We start from the raw sequence: 25,808 nt of genomic DNA on the forward strand, positions 1-25,808 counted from the left end.
CGGAAACTTGATTGGCTTTAGTTGCCGGTGATTAAGAGGCGTACCTGGTACCAGTTAATTGTAGAAATACGGTTACAAATAATAAAGTCAAGGCAACTGAACTTGGCAGTAGTTAAAGAATTTTGGATAGCTTTAATGAATTTTTACATCCGAAAACTTTCACACTTGCAGTGTGTCTAATGTCATCCAAATATTTTTTGTTGTACGTACACAAGTCGTTAGATAATTGGTTGAATTGAGTGTAATTCGAGTTGCTTTCTTGACAATTCAAGTTATTTTTTCCCCTCAGGCGTGCTTCGCAAACCTCGCAAGTTTTGTTTTCCATTAAGATCACATGGGAATTTGAATAGCATTTTACTTGATCTTCATTAATAGCTTCTTGGGCATTTGATTCCACTCCATCGTTTTCAAGTTATTGGATGTAAATGATTTCTGAGACCAAATTATAGTTCTGTCGCATAAGCTTGGTCTTTTATTAAGACGATAGGTTCGTTTGAATGTATTTTTTTAATGCCTAAATTTATGATGAATCAGGCCAACTGCATCAAGGGTTTGAGACTCTCCTTTCAGGCCACCAGTGAGCAGTCAGATGAAGGAACAATAATTGAAGGATCTATATAATTCATCGCGTGCATATGAACAGACTTCACTGCATTACTGCTTGCTACCTGCACACAAACACATCCTGTTAGTTTATAAACACTGGTGTGAATAAATTATAAATAGCGTTTTCGCTATTAGTGTTTCAGCTATCATTACTATCCAGACTGCGAAATGAATTGCAGAAAATTGAATGCAATTGAAATTAACACGTTAATTGATACCAAAAATACTTTCACGGCCTTTGCCCGAAATTTTTTTTCGATTGTATCTTCAACTATATAGTGAAATTTAGAAAATAGGAAAAATTTGAAGTTTTAAATTAGACTTGTGCATTGTTTACTCGAACAGCGCAACGCGTGTTGCGAGACTATGACTGATGCAACATGGATCACATCACGACATGTGCATTGAAGGCATTGAGTTCCACTTATTTATGATGCACAGCTGTAGGCGTCGGTTGACGTGAGATTATTGGTCTTAACAATTTCACAGCATTGTATTCTGTTATTTATAATATTCCCATTACATTACCCATAAATAAACATATATTTGAGACACAATTGTGAAAACAAGCAAAATTTTTATGCTATTATTACAGATGATAAAAAGCAGGAATCATTGAGATGAACTCAATGAGTTTCTGAAAATGTTCTGAATACAGTGCTATAAAAAATACGCAGCTCACGAGAGGAAGGTACTTCGCAAGTGAAAAAGCTCATTACAGTTTCAAACAATCGACTCACTATAACGCAATTTTCCCAATAATATAGGCAACCATACAAAAAATCGTGCTTAATATTTGGTTCGAAAAACTCACTTGCTAAGAAAGTTTCTAGTCATGGCGTCGTGTTGTCGTTGTCGGGCACCGGCGCGGGAACGCACGCGCTCCTCGATACTACCGCCGGCCGCCGTGGCCAGCTCGGCACTGACGAGGAACACAGCAGTGGGTAATATTTGAGGGCTAGTAAATATTTCGATTGGACGAGAATTATTTGGGCTAGTCCTAACATATCAACCCCCTTAACACTTGTTCAGACAACTGTGTGTACAATTTATGCAACTATTTAATATACTGACAGTTATTTTTAAATTACAATTATTCCTACTAGATTAATCAGATATGCTGCAAAATATGTTCAGCTATGCAAAGTGATTCATACACCAACTCACCATTACCAATATTTACAGAACAATGCGACATTCTTGCAAGTCAAGTTATGAGTGAACATCACTACCTACTTTACGTAACTTCATACATCATGTAACTACTCTATGTAACTTAGTACATCATGTACCTACTCTATGTAACTTAGTACATCATGTACCTACTCTAGTAGCTTAGTACATCACATACCTACTCTACGTAACTTAGTACATCACGTACCTACTCTAGCAACGTAACTTTGTACATCACGTACCTATTCTACGTAACTTTGTACATCACGTACCTACTCTACGTAACTTTGTACATCATGTACCTACTCTACGTAACTTTGTACATCACGTACCTACTCTACGTAACTTTGTACATTACGTACCTACTCTGCATAACTTAGTACATCATGTTCCTACTCTACGTAACTTAGTAAATCATGTAGACCTACCTACCCTGCGTAACTTGTACATCATGTAACTACTTTATGTAACTTAGTACATAAAGTACCTACTTTATGTAACTTAGTACATCATGTTCTCTCTCTACGCAGCTAAGTACGAAAATTTTTTCACTGACAACATAGAGAAGAACAGAATATGTGGTCTAATAAAGTAATTAATATAGCGCGCGCGAGTTGATGTCTTTTAATACAGTAAGAGTTGCTGTGTAATACCACAGCAGGTGTACTTAGCTGTGTAATAACACAGCAGGAGTAGTTAGCTGTGTAATAACACAGCATGAGTACTTAGCTGCATAATAACCTAGCAGGAGTTGCTGAGTATCAACACAGCAGCTGTCACTCACGTGCGCAAGGCTCTGGGGTCAGCCAGCGATCGCTCCTCGTCCAACTTCTCCTGGGCGTAGCGCTGCACAAGTGCTTCTATGGACATCATCACGTCTATGGACATCATCACGTCTATGGACATCATCGCGTCTATGGACATCATCACGTCTATGGACATCATCACGTCTATAAGCATCATTAAGTCTATGAGAATCATTGTGTCTATTGCGCTCGTCACTATCCTTTCTGCAATTCAGCCCACCGTTGGGATATGAATTATAATGACCAAATTTTAATCTATTTAGCTCCTGCTTTTGCTCGTTAGGAAATGATTGCCGATCCAAAGAACGATCCACATTTTTGTTTTCCAGTTCCTTGCCCAGATTTTTGTCAAATTCTTCCTTCCTCTTGGGCTTTTTAATTCTTTGTTCTTCTTCACTGTCACTTTCAGAGCTTGAGCTTCGTTTACGTTTTTTCTTTTTGTTCTTTTTAGTTTTTTCTTTCTGTTTCTTCTTGTCTTTCTTTTTTTTCTTCTCATTTGATTTCTATAAAAATGAAGATTATTATTTTTGGTTTTTTAATCATCACATTATAGTTACCTAGAATATAAATATTTCACTGCAGTGCCTTCACAGACCTAAATGTTGGCTTGCACAATTATTTGTTAACACTTAGTTTACCTTTTTCTTAGAAGCTTTTTTGTTTTTGCGGCGTTTGGAGACGCTTTCTTGGTCAGTGTCACTAGAATCGCTGGAAGAGGAAGACGTCGCTTCTGTGATGCTCTTGATCTGTGGAAGGCCAAATTAAAGTCACTGTTTGCATTCAAGGGGGAGGTGGGGAAGTAATCTCACAATTGCATTTCAGAAACTTGCTCAAAATTTTCAAAAGCATGTATTCAATTAATGCCACAAAAATAATTATGAATATATGTAGTGAATGTCCCCAAAATTCTTAAAAATTAAAAATTGGTTAATGATTACATGAAAATAACTTAATTAAAATAATGAATTTGGCAACAAATTCTTGGGTTTATTTTAAATAGATCTCAATGTATTAAACCAAAACCATATTCTTATCATATAAAAAAATAAGTAATCCCTTATTTAATTTTTATTAGACAATTACCAAAAGCTGAAGCTGCTTCCGCTTGACAGGATTTTCAGTTATTTCCCTGCGGGTGAGCTCTTCCCGCTTACGGATTGCCAGTAGTGGGTCATCCAGGAGTTTGCGTCGCATGTCAACCTCAACAAAGAAAGATACAATCATTTTCAAAAATTGCAGAGCTATTGTTTTCTTAGCTATTATGCAAGTGCTAAATATAAGTAATTAAATGACTCAAAAACAACAAATTGATATCATACCTGAATTACAGCAGCTCCAGGCTGGTCATCTTCTGGGCGTCGTCTGGCAATGCAGTCTGGCAGAATCTCTGTCATGGAATTGCATGTCAATCACAAACAGCATCAATAAACACATTAGTTTACCTCAGTACTCCAAATGCAGATAAAGCATGGGTTGGTAACTTGGTAAGTTCAAAATAGGATTCTCTAAGATTGTTTTCATATTGACAACATAACCTGTGCACTGTTACCAGTGTATTATTGCAAGTTAACAGCTAAGAAAATATTTTTGCTCTGATTTCATTGAAGAACATTTTGAAGAACTTTGCTGGTGACTAAAAGAAGTAGGAGCTAAAAAAGCAAAGCAAAAGATTTCCTCTCCTTAGCTCATGAATTACACATTTTTCTTAAAATCGGCATCCATATAACTCCTAATAACTGTATATTACTCAGGCTACAATTTGCTATAAAAAATTCAAGTAACAAAAGAAAGCAAACACTAGAGATAAATGCTATGCAATTATTATACAACAAATATTTTTACCATGCAAAATCAACAAGAAATTTGATAAAACATGATTATCACTACCATATTCGATTATGTGGGAAGACTTGGGTGGCTCCTCTGGTTTGTTGCTGTCAGCTTGGTTCAACAAATCCAGACTGGCATCCACCTTGCGGCCCAGCAGGTACTCTTCTCGAGACACATGACCACCTGGGCCCTAAAAACACGCATTATTTAGTCAGACTTCATACTTGATAACCAAAGCAAAGATTTTTTTTAGACAACAACTATGTAATATTTTATTTTTCAGTCAATTTGAACATGGAATTTCCAATATATGTATATTGGAAATTCCAATATACATATATTGGAACATATACATATATTGGACATAATGAAGCAATTAAATTTTAATGATATTTAAAATATTGACATGGGCATGGAGCAGCAAAATTTTGGTGAAATTTAATGTTTATAGTCTTGTCATGAAAATGACCTTTATTCATTTTAACAGACAACAAGAAACAAACTTTGCAAACACAAATTAAAAAATCCAAATATTTCTAGAGAGTTGAGAGTAATGTCATGTGTTTTTGTTTGATTGAAGAAATGGCGGATAGCACTTTGCAAACATGTCTTTTCATAAAATTTTCAACTTTCACAATCCGCAAAACTTCAATGCTCCGGCTAAAATATCCTGCAGAACATAATAACGACAAGTCAACTCAAAAAGTTTCCTTCAGGATCACATAGTTGCGGTCACATCAGAGCGGCCAGACTGCATTAACACATATTCTGTTGCCACTTGAGTGAAGACAAATGTTAGTGTTGCTGGTTTTACTGTTTTTAGGGTAAAATTAGAGATTTGGGGGTAAGACATGAATGGGACTTGGTAAATAAGTTCACGGCTCATAGATGTAGATGGCTTTTCATAGCCAAGATATGGACAGAGGTGGGCAGTAGCGCGCTACCTGTAGCGGCTGATACATTTTCAGTAGCAGTAGCGGTGCTACATTTAAGCAATTGTAGCAGAAGCGGTCGCGCCCACTACATATTTAAGTAGCAATATGAGGTTCTGCCGCTGCAGCGCTACCGCTACATTTATAGATAAAGCCTTTAGATTTTACTTTATAGTATTTTATTATTTAAAAACAAGCATGATACATACTCAATATAAATTACAGAATAAAACTGTATGAAAGATTTTGGTGTAATGTTGTCAACCTCAGCCTGTTACTAGTGTCAACATGGTAGTTGTTGAGGTGGGAAGTAGCGCGCTACATGTAGCGGCCGCTACATCTTCAGTAGTGGTAGCGGCGCTACATTTAAGCAATTGTAGCAGTAGCGCTTGCTTCATTTAGAGCATGTAGCGGTAGCAGCCGCTACATTTCAAAGTAGCTCTGGATATGGAATTCATGGCTCAAAGAAATGGAATCACAGCTGGCAAACCCATAAAACTGTGGCTCAAAAATCCATCGTGGCTTGCAAAGTAGATATATTCCATGCCCGATTGTACACCTGTGCCCTGTACAGTGTACAAGGGCTTGGGGCCTTGCTTACGCCAGGCCAATCCACTGATGCTGAAACTGGCATTTGGCACCATATCCTGCAGTCTTGGGTATGGATTGCATATACAACCCATTCTTTTTCTTATTTTTCACTGAATAAATTAGAAAAAGGCCATAGGAATCAGGTATGCAGAGTTTGCTGGAAACATTGCCAAGATAAGTACTTTTAGCGCAAAATGTTGCCAGCCATTTTCTGCATTGCCAGGTAATTCTTAATAAGAAAATGCTGCAAACAACTTTGATAGTATATCCCTTACTCTCCACGCACTGCAAACTTACACTCATTGCAACTGATTCCCAGACAAGCTTCACTGCATCCAGAATCCTGTTCCATCCAAAGTAGGGTAAACGCGGTATATTCCGACATCGTGGGTAATTCTGTCACCTCTTTACTTTTTCCTTTATATTAAGCTTTGTTTTAGTTCCATGCGTACGTTGATGGTTGAAATGGTGACGTCATACATTTGCATGTCAAACTACTGCCAAAACACTAGGTCTTGGAAATCTAGCGGGGAAATATTGAGATCCAAAGAGAGACGATGCACGCTACCCAGTGAGATCATCAAAAAATGTGTCAAATTTGACAGTTGACCTTGCTCTACCAAATAGTGAATAACTGTTTGTATAGGAAGAATATTATGGTTTGAGACTTTTAAATACATCTGTGAATATATTAGGAATCCTTTAAGTATACTTGTATTTGCTGATTTCAAGTGGTAAATAAATCAATAGATGATTAAGTTGAGAAATGGATTTAGACACATGAAAACTAATTCTGTCACAACTTGAATTGGACACACACAGATCGTTCCAAGCTGTGTACAAAAATTAAAATTTGCTTAATTAAAAGCTTAATAGTTGTTAATTAAAAGCGTAATTAAGTAGTGTTCAATATTCATTAGTGTTCTAATTCAAAGCCGTGTTGTATTCCAATACAGCTCACACAGCGAACGGAATTCGAACACGTGGATGATGACATTACATATCAGTAGAATTTGAAGCGCGGACGGAATATAGGGATTTGGTAGGTTTCCATTCTAAAGGCCTTTAAATAAATATGGCAACATTTTGTGACGTTTCGTTGTTGCTGACACGTAGTGTGGTGTCTTGAGAGTCACATAAAGCAAACAGAACTTGAGTAACGCATACAGTTATTTTTTATAGTTTTTCATTTCTCGATGCGTCCTTAATGTGATGGAATATACCGCATTTAGCTATGGGAAACCTTACTATGTGAGCTTGCGGTCTTTCAGATTTGCAATAATTTCAAAGTAATTTCTAAAATACAATAATTTCAATCCAAATGTGTTGGCAAGATATTCTGAAGGCATAAATTTTGCTGCAGATGCATTGCCAAAGATCTTTTGATATTGACCCACTTTTAGCACCCAGGCTTTTTACTAGATATTATTGAAAATTTTTGCCCTATTCAATATTCCTGAATCCTGATTGCTGAGTAATATGTAAAAATTTTCCAATCTTACCTTGCTTGGCTCATCGGAAAATTTATAAATAAGTAGCATATAGATCAATCCTAAAACTACATAGAAGTAAACTAAATGCTCTACTACCTAGAAAATTCTATAATTTTAAAGCAGCATAGCTATTTTATCATTATAAGTAAGCCATACCCAGGATGGTGCCGTTTTCCGCGGATTAATCTGACGTAAACGAGGCTCCAAGCCTTCTACTGGCGTACAATGCGGCGTACAAAGAGCTAAAATGACGTTATTGGCGCACACGCCCGGCGTACGTCCGCATCTGGCTTGTCTCGACGTAATGTGTTGTATAGTGATATGTTGTGATGGGTGCAGTGCTGTTGTGCAGTGATATTTTGTGTTGCAATGTGTTGTGTTGTTAATACCATATTGTTAGCGTTACCATATTTTGTGTTATTTGCTTGTGACGATCATTAAGCATCGGCCACTTTGATCGCAGAGAGCGCTCATCAGTGTTGATCATTGGGCATCGGCTAAAACGATCGTAAATCGCGTGCGCTTGTGTCAATCATTAGGCCAGGCTGGAATTCTAAGAATGGAAATTCACTTATTAAAAAGCTTTCCACCCAAGCTGAAAAGCTTTCCCATTCCCACAGTGGCAGTGCTCTTCCAGCCTTCCAGGTGAATGACTAAAGTGACTATAAATGAAAAGGTGGATCAAAAGTGGACTGTGGACAAAATGTTTCAATATTATACAAGTACATTAAATTTGTAAAATAATTATTTAGATGTCACTTATTTGATAGATATTTTTTATTTGTCTTTTTTTTAATGAATTTTTTAAATTTTCCAGGCCTTTTGTTTGTAATGATCAAGTTTCAGTCAAGTATTTAGTTAACTCACAGACTGAGGCAGCTCATTGGTGTTTTGTTCTTTCGTTTTTCTTCCGTTCTGCTTTTGCGGAAAACGTCGCCTCACAGAAAGCATCGTTGGCACTGCATAGCCGAAGCTTCTGGAAGGTTGACTGCGTCGCCGAAGCTTCGGGAAGATTGGTAAATGGCGTTGGCAAGATCTTCAAAGAAGTAAATTTGTCTGCTAATTCGTCTCCGAATATCTTTCAAATCTTTATCACTCTCTGCATAGTGGTGACAGCTTTGCCACTATGATCAATCGTAAAGTAGTGGTGCCTGTGTCGATCATGCAGCTTTGCCGAGGGGTTAGGTACACTTCCGTTTGGCGTTTTTAGCAAGCATATTGGCAACTTTCTTCCCTGGCGTACTTCCGAAAAGTTATTATGCAAAGTTATTATTTTTGATCTGGCACTTTTTATCCTGGAAGTGGAAGACAAAGATTAGAAATAAATAATAAGTTTGGACTTTGGACTCAGGGTGGCCTAATTTTATGAAAAATTACCTTGTACATCCAGTTCATAGAAACATTTTCATTCTCTTTTTTATCCTTTGACATAATTGCTATATTGAATGTCACCAGTTATTCGGCAGTTAATATCGTTTATCAGAGTATAATAATAATCAGACTGTAGGAGTAGACCGTAAAAAGAAGGCCGAAGAAAGGGTCGAAGACTTGAAGTTCAACCAAAACCCATAGCTAGCCTAGCCTTAGTAGCCTATGTCTGCCCTATGATGGTGATGCCTATCCTGCAAGCCTTCAGCAGCATAATGGAATGTTTACAACTTTACCGATCTTGCTCCTAAACCACGGAATCGTGCATATGCGAAGTCGACGTTGCATTTCTAAACGGTTAGTATAGTATAGTATCTTTGGCATTAAAGAATAGGCCTGTCGCCGATTCTTGTACTTTTCTTGACAAGACTGGCCTTTTGATCAGATCTTTTCAACGGACGGTAGATTAAAAATCGCTCCTAGATAACAACTGATATCCAGAAACCGAACCGACACTTCAGCGAACTCGCCTGCGAACTCGATTGCGAACTCGAATGCAAAACCTAACTTCATTTTCAACTCAGGCACTCATAAATCCGTCAATTATGAACGGATTTTATTCAAATTTCAAATATAAGTAGATAATATCAGTAATTTGTGGACGGAATTTTTTCAAATTTTTACATTTATTACTTTTTTATTATCACGGAAAACCTAACTTCACGTTAACCCGCAGGTTAGGTCCTAGTCAGGTCAAGTTTCAGTATTTTGTGGCATTAACAAAAAGTAATTGACGTAAAAATCTGAAATAAATCCGTCCACAAATTACTGACATTATCTACTTATATTTCAAAGTTGAATAAAATCCGTTCATTATTGACGGATTTATGAGTGCCTGAGTTTAAAATGAAGTTAGGTTTTCCGTATTAACAAAAAAGTTATTGAAGTAAAAATTTGAATAAATTCCGTCCACAAATTACTGATATTTTCTACTTATATTTCAAATTTGAATAAAATCCGTTCATTATTAACGGATTTATGAGTGCCTGAGTTGAAAATAAAGTTAGGTTTTCCGTATTAACAAAAAAGTTATTGAAGCAAAAATTTGAAAAAATTCCGTCCACAAATTACTGATATTATCTACTTATATTTCAAATTTGAATAAAATCCGTTCATTATTAACGGATTTATGAGTGCCTGAGTTGAAAATGAAGTTAGGTTTTCCGTATTAGCAAAAAAGTTATTGAAGCAAAAATATGAAAAAATTCCGTCCACAAATTACTGATATTATCTACTTATATTTAAAATTTGAATAAAATCCGTTCATTGTTGACGGATTTATTAGTGCCTGAATTGAAAATGAAGTTAGGTTTTGCATTCGAGTTCGCAGGCCAGTTCGCACGCGCGTTCGCTGAAGTGTCGGACCGGTGCGCTTCAGCTGCTAAGCTATCTCGAGCCGAATGTCACGTTGGGCATTATGGGCTAAGAACATATTGCATCACATGTATTCAGCGTTGACCAGATCATATACAGTCGAACATGTTTATTGCTCTCAGGTACTCTACGAGGCGGTCAACATTATAGCTCTGCCACTCGTCCAGCAGCTTCCTGCGGAAGATGGGGTAATGATCCCGGTGGGGGACTTCATCATTCCAGGGTGGTGTCTCTTCAGCCGCTGCGCGGCGTGAAAGTTCATCCGCGGCCTCGTTGCCCGTTATCTTCACATGACCGGGGACCCAGCAGAATGTAATTGTCTTTTGGCGCGTGTGGAGTCGGATAAGCCATCTATGTATGGTGGCTATCAGGGGATGCGGTGAGTTGTAACATAAAATCGCCTGAATTGCACTCAGGGAGTCGCTGAATATGCAGATCTCCATGTTTGTGCTCTCCCTTGCAATTGCGATGGCACACAGGATGCTTTCAGCACCTTGAATCCTGAACTTAGATATCATTGCGGCGAAAATAAACCCAACCTGTTTCTCAGCAGAATTGGAATCCCTTAAGATTGGAGTTGGATTCAATCAACATTAATGGAAAATCTCAAGAGATGAGTACGAATCAAAATGATGCGATTTGAGGCCACAACAGTTGCATGCATCCAACAAACATTATTAATAATATAATTTTCTTCAAGCCTCACCAAGAGACGGAACTTGAAAAATATTCCGAGGCTTATTATACTACTTGTCTCATCACTGTAATTATGTTAGGTTGAATTCTGTCGCCTATTTGATTTACCAATACTTCTAATATAAGGTATGTAAAGACCTATTCTAAATTTGTATTGCTTTATTGAACGACAATATTAGCTTAAATTAAAGTACAAAATTTCATTCCGATTATACGTTGGTGGTTTGAAGAACTACAAAACTTGGTGCACCGAATACTTTTGCTGCACACAGTTCGTAGGACACGAATCACGCAAACTGAAGGAAATGAGATGTTTTTTGGGCATATATATCATATTTATGGTCACATATATAATATGAATGGTGGTTGACAACCACCATTGCTGCAGCACACGAACTGCGTCCTAGAGGAAACTTAATTTTCCGACAAACGCCTTGGTGTGAGAAGCAACGACTCAAACCTGCCTAGATGCTGGTAGATGGTACATACTTACTAAGGTTGAACCATACTATATACTAGTTCAACCATGCATACTTAGTATCCAGTATATGGAATGTTTGTCTCTACTGGAATGCAGCGACTTAAATCACAGTCGCATTTACCATGCTGCTGTAAATGTTTAAGTGACGATTACCGATCTAAATTAAGTGGTTATTTGAATGATCTTCATTTGATTGGAACCTAATTGCAATAAAAAGAAGGGACACAAACAGTTAAACATGACTAGTAAACAGACATGAAGTTAAATGGCATTCCGCTGTAAAATAATGTAAATCAAAAATTAAAGATGGGAATAAAAAATGATGGTACGATAGTGAACAGCCGGACAGAAACATAATATGAACAGTTCGATTCGTAAGAAAATAGGCAATCACGAGCATAAACGCCAAATTGTTAGGACTCCAGATCCCTCATCCAATGAAAAAATTACGTTATGTTTTGCAGGATAACTGCACCGCCCCTATTCTTCCCACTAAAATGTATAATTTCCTGCCTAACGCAGACTTTCGACGCTCAATTACTTAATTACACAAACTTATGGAGGAAGAAATGATTGAACTTCTCCAGAGGGCATCACCTGCTGTGGGTGCCCACGTCTCTACCCAAGGGGAGCCTCACCAGGTGTAAGGTGTGGGGGAAGGAGGGGCTGCGCCTCACGGGGAGCAGGTGACAAGAGAGGCGCACGTTGGGCTTCAGGAAATGAGGACACGCCTCAACCTGGTGAATGATAAAGACAATTTGAAGATGAATAATGCAGTTGAAATGAATGATGTATGCGTGGACATGCACAACGCCCCTGAGACGTTTTCTTCGTCAGGGGCGGGCTATATAAGGGCTGAGCTCGTCAGTTAATCATGTATAAAAGCAGCTTCATCATGGTTTTAAATGATAATTTACGAAAAATTTTTCCATATTAATGTTGTAGAGAAGTTCAGTTAGTGTAGCGTAACGAAAATCAGTTCAGCGCCGGCAGCCAACGCGCGCAGTGCGGTCCTGCAGCCTCGGTACCACGCTGGTCTTGATGGCATTTGGGAGCGACTCGTGGACTTCATCATCTCACATAAACTACGTGGTCATATACTATTAAAAATATATAGCACTTTAAATGATATGAGTATATGCATGAAGTGACTAAGAATGTGAGGTTATATTACATTATATGCAGAATATGAGGTTATAAGATAATGCAGCTATGGTGGCAGGACGATAGTGTACTCACCTGGCATGCATTACGGAGGAGGCGCGATGTGGGGTTGTACCTGCGGGATAAACAGGAGTGATAACCATGGAAATAATTAGGGTTAAACGGATTATGTTCATAGAACAGAATTTAAACATAAACAAGCTGTGAGTGTTCTGCGATGTTAAGAATCGGCGACAGCCTATGGCCTAATAAACGCTGAAACCGCTATTACTTTTATTATTATAAAAGGGGAAAGCCAGGAGATAAATGTGAGTAATAAGTTGAACAGAAAATACATGGAGACTTCAGCAAACACGAGTACATGAGAGCAATAACAAAATGATGATAGACAGTGGTAAGTGAGCGTGAACGGTAAATAAAGCTAAACAGCTATAATTTAGGTTCATAACCCTGGAAATAATTAGAGTTAAACGGATTATGTTCATAGAACTGAATACAAACATATACAAATAAAAATTCTAGAGAAGGATGCGGCAATGCCGATAGCAGCTGCCAAGTCATCTTTTTAAGCGGCATATAAGATGCTGTCGTGGCTTCTGTTGTCCCCCGTAATTGGGCTGAGTCATCATGTCGTGTCCCAGTCTGAGCAGCCCGTGACGAATAAGAGAGTAAACAATCAGCCTGCCGTGTGGGGCCAGTCATGTACGTGACCTAAGCCACCCCAGGCGCCACGAACTGTGATATGCGAATGACTGGAACTAGTTTAGTTAGGCCTGAATATTTCTGACTGCTTAATTACATGTGGAGGTGACACAATTACACGCAAGAACATGAATAACAGTGAACATGAACAACAGTGAACATGAATAACAGTGAACATGAATAACAGTGAACATGAATAACAGAGAGCATGAATAAGACTGAACATCAAAGTATCAAAGAGCTGGCGACGTCTTCAGCGCCAGGATCCGACGGAATTCCGGCAGTGCTGTTGAAGAAGTGTGTTGGAGCACTGAAGGCTCCGCTCACAATGCTCTGGAAAGCCTCGATAACAGAGGGAATTATCCCTGAGGGGCTCAAAGTGGGACTGATAACGCCAATCCACAAAGGAGGTCCGAAGGACAGACCCCAAAATTACAGACCTGTGACCTTGACCTCACATGTGATCAAGGTTTTTGAGAAGGTAGTGGCCACGAGGCTTGTCCAGTACATGGAAGAGGCTGACCTGTATAATACTGGACAACATGGTTTCCGGAGTAATCGTTCCTGTTTTTCGCAGTTACTGGAGCACCATCACCGTCTAGTGGCCCAGTTAGAAAAGGGAGCTAGCGTGGACGTGGTATACCTAGACTTAGCTAAAACTTTCGACAAAGTTGACCATGGGGTGCTCTTTAGAAAGCTGTTGGGGTAGGAGGATGTCTGTGGAGGTGGATCCACAACTTCCTTATAAAGTACAAGCTGTCGCTATTGGAAACTCAAGGTCGAGAGAAGCAAGAGTGAAATGCCGAGTGCCACAGGGCTCGGTGTTGGACCGATCCTCTTCCTCATTCACATTGCCCACATCGACTCGGAACTCACTTACGCATCTACATCGTCATTTGCAGATGATACCAGAGTGCTGATGAGGATTATAGATAACCTAGACAGCGAGAGGTTACATGATGACTTGTCGACAATCGACGATTGGGCCCTAGTGAATAATATGCACTAGGGCCCAATCGCGATGGGGCATCAGGATGCCCCATCGCTACTTGGTATCAGGAATTGAGGCACAGAAATTGAGAAGACACTCGGAGATATCAGAGTGTTGATGAGTACCTAAGCCACGTTTGATGCCCACATCTAAGAAATATTTACGCGAAGCAGACAACAAATGGGATGGATCTGGCGGACATTTTGAACGAGACAAGCAGCACCAATGATTACAATCCTTAAACCCCTCGTGCTCCTCAATCTTGAGTATTGCTGCCAGCGTTGGGCGCCGCTCAAGACTGGTGCGGTACGGAAACTGTAATCAGTCCAGCGGACCTTCAAGTCCCGGGTGAGCGCTATGAGAGAGCTGGAGCTGAACTGCTTGGAAAGGCTGAAACACCTGGAACTGTACTCACTGGAGAGTGGAGAGGAGAAGAGAAAGGTATATCATACTGTACACTTGGAAAATGATAACCGGTCTGGCTCCCAACTTTGAGAGTGAAACCTCCAAAATAGCGATATGTTACAACGAAAGGAGAAGTACAGACTCTTCGTGAGGGATCACTGTCCGTGGTAGGACCGAGGCTCTGTAATGCCTTGCCAAAAGGGCTGAGAGGAGGGGAGTTCACCTTTGCAAGTTTCAAGAGACGACTGGACAAGTGGTTGAGAAAGATCCCGGATTGTCCAGTAATGGGAAACTACCCTCGGCAAGTGACAAGCAACAGCATCTTGCATCAGCGTGCCCAAAGGAGGGCAAATAGACGGAACACGTCCAACGTGATATCCGGGACCCGAGGGCGGGGTGACCTGCCTAGCGACGACTCGGAGACGGAGGACGACAAAGGCGGCGCATCAGCGTGACCTTGGACTAAGAAAACCTAAACTCATTATAAGATAATAAGGTCATAAAGACTGAACACGAATATCAGTGAACATGAACTGCCTCCAGCACTACGGTGCATAATTTAACAGCATATAACAGCATAATTGTTATTTCATGTTCACTGATAACAGTGAACATGAAAACAGTGGACATGAAAAACAGTGAACATGAATACCAGTAAACATGACAGTGAAGATGAATAACAGTGAACATGAACAACAGTGGACATGAACAACAGTGAACATGAATAACAGTGAACATGAACAACAATGAACATGAATAACAGTGAACATGAACAGTGAACACGAACAACAGTGAACACGAATAACAGTGAACATGAATTACAGTGAACATGAACAACAGTGAACATGAATAACAGTGAACATGAACAACAGTGAACATGAATAACAGTGAACANATTTTTCAGACTACAAACACAATCAGCAGTGTTGATCTAAAATATATGAAAGAAATTTAAGTCCAAGTAAGGAAAAAATTTCACGAGCATTAGAACTGTACGCCTTCACAAGGCGAGATCCGTTTATAAACGATAGCGAAAATAGCAACAGACTGATGATATTAAAACCTTCATGTATATTGTAGTTGGCAAGCAGTTGTATGTATGTATAAGCAGTTGGCTTGAGCCTGTCTCTTATACACATCTAGATGTGTATAAGAGACAGGCATAAAATAATACGACAATAACGCATAAAATAATACGACAATAACGAGGTTAAGAGGCCGAGGTACCGCCGTCACGCCGCGTCCAAGTCCAGCGTTGCCAGCACGCGCTATCCACAGGAGTGACTGAGCTCAGCTATACAATTACAAAATAACGAGAACAACTCTCAAATGTATACTGAAAACGCTAATAAATATCAAACAATACAATAGTAATTTATACAATGACTGAGCTAAGACCTTCGATAAAACAATAACAACCGCAAAACGCTAGATAATTCAGGCAATGTGATAATAATTTATAGAATAGTATGGCTGAACTATCCAATACAGGAGAAAAATCATTCCATCAACATTGATTGAAAATATCATTCAACAGAAGAGCAACTACATTACTAACGCTATAAAGGCATTGTCAAACATAACAAACGTAAGCACAATAATGAGACTATACCGAAGTCCTCGACCACTCGCATAATGATACTTTATAATAATAGAATGTATAATTCAATTTTGCAACAGTATAGAAGGAATACTAACATCGGTGACCGAAGCCAGGAAGCTCAGCCGCTTTTCGTCGGTGAGATGCGGCGCGAAGAAGTCCATGTGTGGGGAACTGGACGTGTATGAAGCCAGGCACCTGCCCACGAACTCCAGCAGAAGAAGCTTGAACAAGTCGATGTTTAGCCCTGGCATTTTATCTCTGGTCAAGTAAATGAGGAAAAGTGGCTTAACAAGCGACTCGCAGGTGACAACATCACCCTGATGTTCTCCCTTCGTCATGAGGGCAACGGCAGGCGCAGTGGTTAGGACCGAGAGGTATTTGACGATGTCAGGTTCATCCAAGTAGATCCTGGCGGTGGCCTCAATGTCAGCGAGACGTTTAGTGATGAAGTGGTCTCTGGTGGACTGGTCAGGGTGGTCGGTGATGGTCTTGAACCAAACGACCCCCAATGCGGCCAAGTGACATGAATGGTCGATAATCGACGAGTTCCGGAGGATGCAGTGAGTGACACCCACGCTGAACACGTTGCTTCTTACCAGCCTCTGTAGGAGCTGACAATGTTGCGCTGGGATGACAGGCACTACTGCGTTGCATGCAGAGTTTGGGTTATCCTGCAGCAGGTTCAGTTCGAAGTCGTCAGAAGTATCCATTGGAATGTCGAGGGTGGGTTGCAAAGCCCGTTGCGCGAGCACTTCATAAGGGTTCCCACAAATGTTCTTGATGTTCAGAGTCCAGGGGCTGTTGTCACGAGAGTAACCATGAGAAGCGAAAACTGGGACCCCAGTGAAAGACATGGTCTTAAGAAAATCCGTCTTGTTTTCTTTCAGAAGTTCCAGGAAGTCTGGGTCTTTGAGGTCACCGACGAACGAGCACATCAGTATCCTGCAACAGTCTTCGGGGTCTGGTTGAGGCAAAGCCTTTACTTGACTCTCAATCGAAAGATAGAGATCCTTGAAGGTCTGAATGTCCCTGGACCACTCAGCGTCTCCGTGGTTTCTGGTTTCGAGTTCCTTAGATTCGTGGGGGCGGTTTTGCACGGTGGACTTGAGGATGGCTTCGGCAAGCTGAATCTCGTTCTGGAAGCGGGAATCGCCAGAAATGATCCCGTACGTCGAACTTAGCATAGAGGAGAATTCCAGTTTCAAGCCCCTTTCTGACTTCCGATCAAGACGGAACCTCAAACTTGAGTTCATGGGCTCAAGTTGGTTCAGCTGCAACTCGAAGATGTGACGCATCAAGTCGAAGACGCCCATCGGGATCTCGTCTCGGTTGCTGTGGCGCTGGACGAGAACAGCATTCCATTGCTTGAACAAGTTACTCACCAAGAAGTTAGCGGAGGCCATTTGGATGAGACCCTGAATGGGCATTCTGGCACCATCACCTGCTGTTATTACAAGCGACCTCATTATTTCTGCAGGGTCTCTCTCGTAGTAAAGGAACTCACCATTATATGCCTCACTTTTTGTATCCTGAACCAGAGGCAGGACTTTACCAGGAACAGAAACGTGCACTCTCGACATCCCTTTCAACATTTCCTCGCGGATGTGCCCCATTTCGCGTTGCACCTCATGATTTTGTCGGGCCCAAAACAAAGTAGGGCATCCAGCCGAGCCGTTGTGCAGCCTGGAGCGGATGTCCTTGCTGTACTGGACAGGAAAAGAATCGCCCACGCCCAAGAGGTAAACCTCGACTGTTTTGCAATACGGTACGCGCATTTGGGAGATTGCATATGCAGGATCCCCGCGAGCACCAGACTGATGCCCATCGGTTACTAGGAAAACTCTTACGTTAGTTTCCCTACATTGCTGCACACAATTATTTATGGTTGTTATTGCAGAAGCTAAATCGGTACTAGAGTTATCGAAGTCGTCTTGTGTCAGTTGTGTTCCGTTTCTGCGGAATTTGACAGCGGCACTGAATGTGTAGATGTGAACAGTTCCTGTGAAAGATAGATATAATTCTCTGAGAAGAAGAAACTTTTAGACTGGCAATATAAAACATACGAAAATACTACCAAAATTGTAGAACTGATTGTACTCTTATTCTAGAATTTTCCAACTGAAGATGGAGCTGCATAACAAACACTTTCTTTTAAGATTTAGTGAATATTTGTGGTGCATTTTTTTCTTGTAAATTCCTATTTATTGTGCGATTCAGGCAATGCATTGACAATGATATTTGCAATTTAACTCATCTTACATCTAACAAAAAATAATCCAATTTCTTGCCGATATCATGCAAGGTTGAATTGAGCTCATTTATTTCAGCATAATAAGAATTTAAAAGAAAAAAACACCAAGTAAATTCAGCATATCTTCATTGAAAACGTTTTAGAGACCAGTTCCGCCATCAGATCAACAAATTTTTCAGACTACAAACACAATCAGCAGTGTTGATCTAAAATATATGAAAGAAATTTAAGTCCAAGTAAGGAAAAAATTTCACGAGCATTAGAACTGTACGCCTTCACAAGGCGAGATCCGTTTATAAACGATAGCGAAAATAGCAACAGACTGATGATATTAAAACCTTCATGTATATTGTAGTTGGCAAGCAGTTGTATGTATGTATAAGCAGTTGGCTTGAGCCTTCTTACCGATCAGAAGTAGATTCAAACAAAATTGAACTCACCATTGACGTGACGCGACACTTCGGTGTTCCAGTGAGTCATGACATAAGGCCAAACATCTCGCATGGAGCCTGAGACATCAAACATGGCGATGTTGTAGTACGGCGTAGTGTTGCCAGAGGGAGCCCCCGCCATGCCAGAGGGAATACTGAGGACGCAGTGGCTTCGTCTTCGCCTGTAGCCTTCGTCTGCCACGTCCAGACGGTACAGCACCGGGCTGACCATCTGCAGGGACCGGACATGTTGATTTGCAGATTGCCGCTCACTTATTTCATAAGTAAGAACAACGTACTTACGATTCTTTACCAAAAGACATTTCTTTAATTCTTCTCAGGTCAGGAACCGGAAAGAATTTCCCAACTGTTCATTATTAAATATACGTATAATACAATGCCTATATATAAGTTAAGCCTGTTTAGGAGCTCAAGTAATTTGCCTTCACCATGGATTGTTACTGACTGCTGAGTAGTTTCTAATAATAGACACCACAGAACATATCACTTCAGTGGTGTCAGGTCAGCTGGTCACAGTCCACAGACGCCCCCGAACCGAAGAGCCAACATTTAATACGGGTAGTAATAGCGTAATACGGATAGGTGAGTTGAAACTTGTAATTAAAATCTCGGGTTGCGGAAAACTGGCCGCTTACCTAAATACCATCTTATTGACATTTGACACCTCCTTCCCACACCATTACATCATAGAAGATAGGACTACACTCTACAGAGACCAAATTAAAATTTTGCTATAAAATCATCCCAAGTATCTATGCCTGCCTGTGCCTGCCAGGCTGCCGCTTGGAAGATACTTTGCGATACAAATGGGTTTACCCTCGCATCTTTCTCTGAGAAGAGAATTTATTGGTGACAGAAAATGAATTTCTCTAAGATGGACTCAAGCCAGTCTAAGAGGATATACCTAAAGAAAGTTTCATTATTCAAAACGAAATATTATAAGAGCTGACGCGCATTCGTAGTAAAATTTGTGAGAAATCATTCCACTACTTAATCCTGTAGTTTATTAATTGCAATCCTTGTAGCAAAATTGGCCTAAATTTGAAATATTGTCGAGCGTTCGAGTTCGAGCTGTAAGTGACAGAGAGACTGTCAGACAGTCAGAGGAGTTTGATTATAGTCATTAGACTGAACTTACGTGGGACATACAGGAGCTGTCTCATAATTTAACGGCAGTATAAAACTAATTTATATGAATTCAATTTGTTGCCAATCCAGCATTCCATCTTACCTTGATGCTAGTTGTAGAAGTTGTGGGTCAGCTTCTTATCTTCAGCTGCTGCTTGAAAGCTGATCGTAACAAGTCTTGAATTGTACTAATTATTGAGCCCAAACCGATTAATTTTGCCTTTTCATAGCCTTAAGTATTATAGTTTGAGCTATTCTCGTCACTTCTACAGGTAACAAATATAGAGTTTACTTTTTGTTTCGAAAATGTGATGAATTTTCAGCAATGTTTGAGCACAGCAAAAGCATGTTAGCCACTTAACCTCTCTCTAACGAACACTGTGATTCGACAGACCGTGAGACCGACACGAGGCGCGGCGTCAGTGCGCAAAGAAATACCTCGTACGAACGCGATTGTAACGCGTTTCTTGTAACGACAAACACGGCTGAAAATATATATTTATGTATTGGAACACATGCGCACTCTGCGATCATCGTAACATGGTTGGCAGTTTTTTACTTCCTGGATTTTACACTGTAAAATTTTAGTGTCGTAAAAAATAAACAGTAACATTTTACATTAACTGCGTACGGTAAAATTTTCCATTAACTGCTTGCCATTGATCATTGTAAGCTGAACAATGGAATCAATCTGACACTAGAGTTTTAGGTTGCGTTCAGGCTGGCATCTCGCATGATGATAAATAGTACTGAAGCATATGTATTAGAAGGATTAATATACCATGCGATATAGTATTGTACCATCCCAGATAGTACTGTACCATGCCAGATAGTGGTGTACCATGCCAGATAGTACTGTACCATGCCATATACTGATAGTAGTTACCATGCCAGATAGTACTGTACCATGCATGCCATTACTGATAGTAGTGTACCATGCCAGATAGTACTGTACCATGCCAGATAGTAGTGTACCATGCCAGATAGTACTGTACCATGCCATATAGTACTTTACCATGCCATACAGTACTTTACCATGCCATATAGTACTTTACCATGCCACTGCCAGATAATAGTGTCACATGTCAGATAGTGATGTACCATGTCAGATAGTACTGTACCATGCCAGATAGTACTTTACCATGCCACTGCCAGATAATAGTGTCACATGTCAGATAGTGATGTACCATGTCAGATAGTACTGTACCATGCCAGATAGTGGTGTACCATGCCAGATAGTACTGTACCATGCCATATACTGATAGTAGTTACCATGCCAGATAGTACTGTACCATGCATGCCATTACTGATAGTAGTGTACCATGCCAGATAGTAGTGTTAGTGTACCATGGCAGATAGTACTGTACCATGCCACTGCCAGATAATAGTGTCACATGTCAGATAGTAATGTACCATGTCAGATAGTAGTGTACCATGCCAGATAGTATTGTACAATGCCAGATAGTACTGTACCATGCCATATAGTACTTTACCATGCCAGAGAGTACTGTACCATGCCACTGCCAGATAATAGTGTCACATGTCAGATAGTAGTGTATAGTGTACCATGCCAGATAGTATTGTGCAATGCCATATAGTACTGTACCATGTCACTGCCAGATAATAGTGTCACATGCCAGATAGTACTGTACCATGCCAGATAGTAGTGTAGGTACCATGCCAGATATTATAATAATAAGTGTGCATGCAGTGCATCATGCCAGATAGTGTACCATGTCAGATAGCAGAGAAACGTTCATATAATACTACATCATTCTAAATGGTAACATACCACACCAGATAGTAGAGTTCTATGCCACAGATAACGTTTTTTCATTAGATGTAGTCTTCCGTTGGATGGATGGATGGAGGGCTCCATCCATGAGGGGGCCAACTTTGTGCCGTGACTGTAGATGGTCTTCCTATGGCTGTAATTGAGAAGAAGATAAAACAATTTAATAACGGTTTAAATTGAGGATACGAAATTTATGTTATTGAAATAATTTACCCTAATTTTTTTTGCGTTCATGTACGTTCGATGTGGCAACATTTGTGCCATATGCACGTCACAACCACAATTGAACTCCCAGCTGGGAAACACTGTAGCAAATTAGCTTACAAAATGAGTAATGTTGTCCTAGTAACTGGTATATGGATTGTCTGGCAGAAACTAGGTGAGCAGATGCAAAACTAATCGGTTGTTACACGCGTTTCCAGGCACAATTACTCGTTACAGACTCGTTCGAACAGCGTTATTTGCATCGTTTGTATTCCACTGCACTTCCGGCGCACCGGCAGTTGATCCGAAGCAGCAAGTAAGCAAGGTTAGTGTCTGTTTTTCAATGCTGAATGTCTGAAACATTAGAAAAGCGTGTAAACTGTTATATTTATAAGAGATATATAGCAAGAACGCCTACCATACTTGCTTGATTGAGTGACGTTGGACTTCGTTAAATAGAAGTTATAAGAATTGGTAGGAAACGAGGCCGATCAATAATCCATTGAACAACATAGCCCAGCGGTAGAACCTAACTTGTGAAACGTGACTTGCAGGCGAGAAGGCCGCGCTTTCTTATCGCTTTGCCGATTGCGCGAATGCCAGTCTTTCTTATCGCTCTCTCAATTGCTTTGATTTTACTTCGATAATGAAATGAGCAACATTGACACACCCTTTCTAAAAATGCTGATGAATATTCAAAATTTGTTATTTAATATTAAAAATTAATAATGAGAAACCCAAAAGCGGACAAGGAATTGACCTCAGGCACCTCAGTAATGACTTGATTTCTCGTAGCGAGATTTTAAATGATGTGCTCTATCACAAACCGACAGTTCCTTCTTGATTTGCACTTATTTTTAATAATTCCCCACAAAGAAAATATTGTTGCGAAGTCGACCGATGCACGACCACACAGCCGTGATGCTTGCCGGCTAGATAGAATTGATGCCTTAGTAATGAAGGCGTTGAAATTTAATTATAAGTGAAAGAATTTTATACTGATTGGGTTTCGCATTAACTTTGGTTTAATATAAGAATTTTTTTTATGATGTGTTGACATTTATATGAGGCAAGTGTCTTACTCGCCATCTCACGGGCCACGGCCGTGGGGACTGGGGATTAAGTGATGGTGTGCTGGTGTGAGTTGTGTCTCACGATCGTTGTCAGAAATTATAATGAATTTCCTTGTTACTCCCACAACTATATCGAAACTTTTTTTAACAATCACACGACATGTTAACGAAAAGTCGAAAACCTGTCACTCGGCACTTATTCCCATAGAGTTCAATAGAGTTCATCTCTCAGATGGCCAGCCCGGTGCTGTACCGCCTGGACGTGGCAGACGAAGGCTACAGGCGACGACGAAGCCACTGCGTCCTCAGTGTCCCTTCTGTCATGGCGGGGGCTCCCTCTGGCAACACTTCGCCGTACTACAACATCGCCATGTTTGATGTCTCGGGCTCTATGGAAGATGTTTGGCCTCGGGTCGTGAATCACTGGAACGCGGAAGTGTCGTCTCACATTAACGGTGAGTTTAATAATGCTCATAACAATACCCTTTATTCAGGCTTCGTGCACACGTCAAGAATAAACTTTAATTATAATTGAGCGAGCTGATTTAACATATACTCTGCGTGAATCTTAACAATACACATTATGCGAGCGTCGTTTACAATCCCCATCATCACCCCATGCATGTCAAAACAAAAGCCAAGTTATACAACCGTTTTTTGGGAGATGAGTTATACATGACTAAGTTACATGAGTGAGTCAAGTTGGGGGATGAGTTCACGTTAATTCTATGTGTGTATTCAGAGGATCACAGGGCTCAAAAGCTTAGTGTTGGACGGTGTTAAGTTGCCAACAGGCAATAGGACCTTATGTGAAATTATGGGAAAATACGGCGAAATTCAATAGTTCTTTTTGATATAAGCTAGAAAACAAATTAAAATGCAAACTGGAGAGTGTTTAGAAGAAATGGCAAAAGTAAGTCTTTGTTCTTTTTGTTTAGGCCGGCCTGAAATGTTAGATCATATTAATTGAAGCCAATATTCGTGAATGTTTGACATATTGCGATTACTGTGTTCCTCTTCGTCATGAATCATCTTCCTTTATTGGTAGGTCTCTGGCCAATTTGATGACATTGCATCGACGCGCTATCCGATTATGTCAAGCTACGGTATTGCCTCATTATATGAAAGATGCTCCAGTTAGGGGGTGACCTCTTGTCCATAAATAGATTTTAATAATACATTCTGAAGATTTTTTCTTAAAAATCTCAATTTTCTCTCCCCTGCAGGTTCTACGGACATTTATACATTTGGAAAAGATGTCACTTTCAGACGAAGGGGAACATATATCAATTCAGGAGACTTCGATGGCAGCTCCACCAACTTGACAGACGCCTTGCTTACCATCACCCAAAAAGTCAACCAATGCACTGAACGCCACGTCCGCGTATTTCTGCTAACCGATGGTGATGGCAATTGCCGCCGTTCTGCCGAGGAAGTCATCTACAACATGCGAATTCCGCGAGGTAAAGCCATCGAGGTTTACCTCTTGGGGGTCGGTCGAGATTTCCCTGTCCAGTACAGCAAGGACATACGCTCCAGGCTGCATAACGGCTCGGCTGGATGCCCAACGCTCTTCTGGGCTCAAGATGATTCCGAAGTGCAAAATGAAATGAGGAAAATCCGAGTTGAAATGTTGAAAGGAATGAATAGGGTGCATGTGTCAGTTCCTGGTAAGATTCTGCCTCAGATTCAGCAGACTCAGCAAGTCGGTCATTACGGCGAGTTCCTCTACTACGAGAGAGACCCTGCAGAGATCATGAGTTCCCTTGTAATAACAGCAGGTGATGGTACTAGTATGCCCATTCAGGGTCCCATCCAAGTGGCATCCGCTAACTTCTTGGTGAGTAACTTGTTCAAGCAATGGAATGCTGTTCTCGTCCAGCGCCACAGCAACCGAGACGAGGTCCCGATGGGCGTCTTCGACTTGATGCGTCACATCTTCGAGTTGCAGCTGAACCAACTTGAGCCCATGAACTCAAGTTTGAGGTTCCGTCTTGACCGTAAGTCAGAAAGGGGCTTGAAACTGGAATTCTCCTCTATGCTAAGTTCTACGTATGGGATCATTTCTGGCGATTCCCGCTTCCAGAACGAGATTCAGCTTGCCGAAGCCATCCTCAAGTCCACCGTGCAAAACCGCCCCCATGAATCCAAAGAACTCGAAACCAGAAACCACGGAGACGCTGAGTGGTCCAGGGACATTCAGACCTTCAAGGATCTCTATCCTACACGTCCAGTTCTCCACACATGGACTTCTTCGCGCCGCATCTCACCGACGAAAAGCGGCTGAGCTTCCTGGCTTCGGTCACCGATGTTAGTGTTCCTTTTATATTGTTGCATAATTGTTTATTGACCAATGATGAACTCACGTTACGCGTTAGATGTGCTCATTTAGTGGTCATTGTTTTAGGTATGTCAGTAGCCATCAACATCAACGCTATCAAAGTGGTTTTCTCTTTACAGTACCATAGAACTCTAAGAGTAGTGATTGCAGTTGTGTCACTGTTTGAGTTTTAAGCACGTGAACGGCATGACGTTAGTTGAGCTTAGGTTAAGCTATAGATCTGGAAAGACGTTTGACTCTAAACTCATTCATATCCATCCCCTTATAGCTTTTTTTAGCTTTCATCACA

General features: G+C 40.4%; 3 protein-coding genes and 1 long non-coding RNA gene across 4 annotated transcripts; 1 reads left to right on the forward strand and 3 right to left on the reverse strand.

Annotated features, from left to right (window-relative positions):
* Nucleotides 1–445: 445 nt before the first annotated feature.
* Nucleotides 446–2,634, reverse strand: LOC108677339. Its single transcript, XR_001931250.2, has 3 exons — nt 2,564–2,634; nt 1,421–1,528; nt 446–668 (listed from the first exon to the last, which is right to left on the reverse strand). It is a non-coding gene; the product is annotated as an uncharacterized LOC108677339 (long non-coding RNA).
* A 7-nt stretch (nt 2,635–2,641) lies between these two features.
* On the reverse strand, nt 2,642–9,081 carry LOC108677338 (pre-mRNA-splicing factor CWC25 homolog; the record flags this gene model as incomplete). Its single annotated transcript, XM_018165556.1, has 6 exons — nt 8,809–9,081; nt 4,473–4,605; nt 3,905–3,972; nt 3,669–3,785; nt 3,224–3,331; nt 2,642–3,088 (listed from the first exon to the last, which is right to left on the reverse strand). Coding segments are annotated over exons 1-6 (927 nt in total), but the record flags the coding sequence as incomplete, so codon positions are not given.
* Nucleotides 9,082–15,892: 6,811 nt separating this feature from the next.
* LOC108677337 lies at nt 15,893–20,474 on the reverse strand. The gene is made up of 4 exons (XM_018165554.2): nt 20,210–20,474; nt 18,967–19,189; nt 16,371–18,274; nt 15,893–15,940 (listed from the first exon to the last, which is right to left on the reverse strand). The coding sequence occupies exons 2-4, from the start codon at nt 19,187–19,189 to the stop codon at nt 15,905–15,907; spliced, it is 2,163 nt and encodes a 720-aa protein (XP_018021043.1). The 5' UTR covers nt 20,210–20,474; the 3' UTR covers nt 15,893–15,904.
* A 1,946-nt stretch (nt 20,475–22,420) lies between these two features.
* Nucleotides 22,421–25,396, forward strand: LOC125178555 (the record flags this gene model as incomplete). The annotated part of the gene is made up of 3 exons (XM_047882595.1): nt 22,421–22,430; nt 23,411–23,633; nt 24,405–25,396. Coding segments are annotated over exons 2-3 (1,215 nt in total), but the record flags the coding sequence as incomplete, so codon positions are not given.
* Nucleotides 25,397–25,808: the final 412 nt, after the last annotated feature.

Source organism: Hyalella azteca, unplaced genomic scaffold, assembly GCF_000764305.2.
Source record: "Hyalella azteca isolate HAZT.00-mixed unplaced genomic scaffold, Hazt_2.0.2 contig10828, whole genome shotgun sequence".
NCBI classification, from domain to species: domain Eukaryota; kingdom Metazoa; phylum Arthropoda; class Malacostraca; order Amphipoda; family Hyalellidae; genus Hyalella; species Hyalella azteca.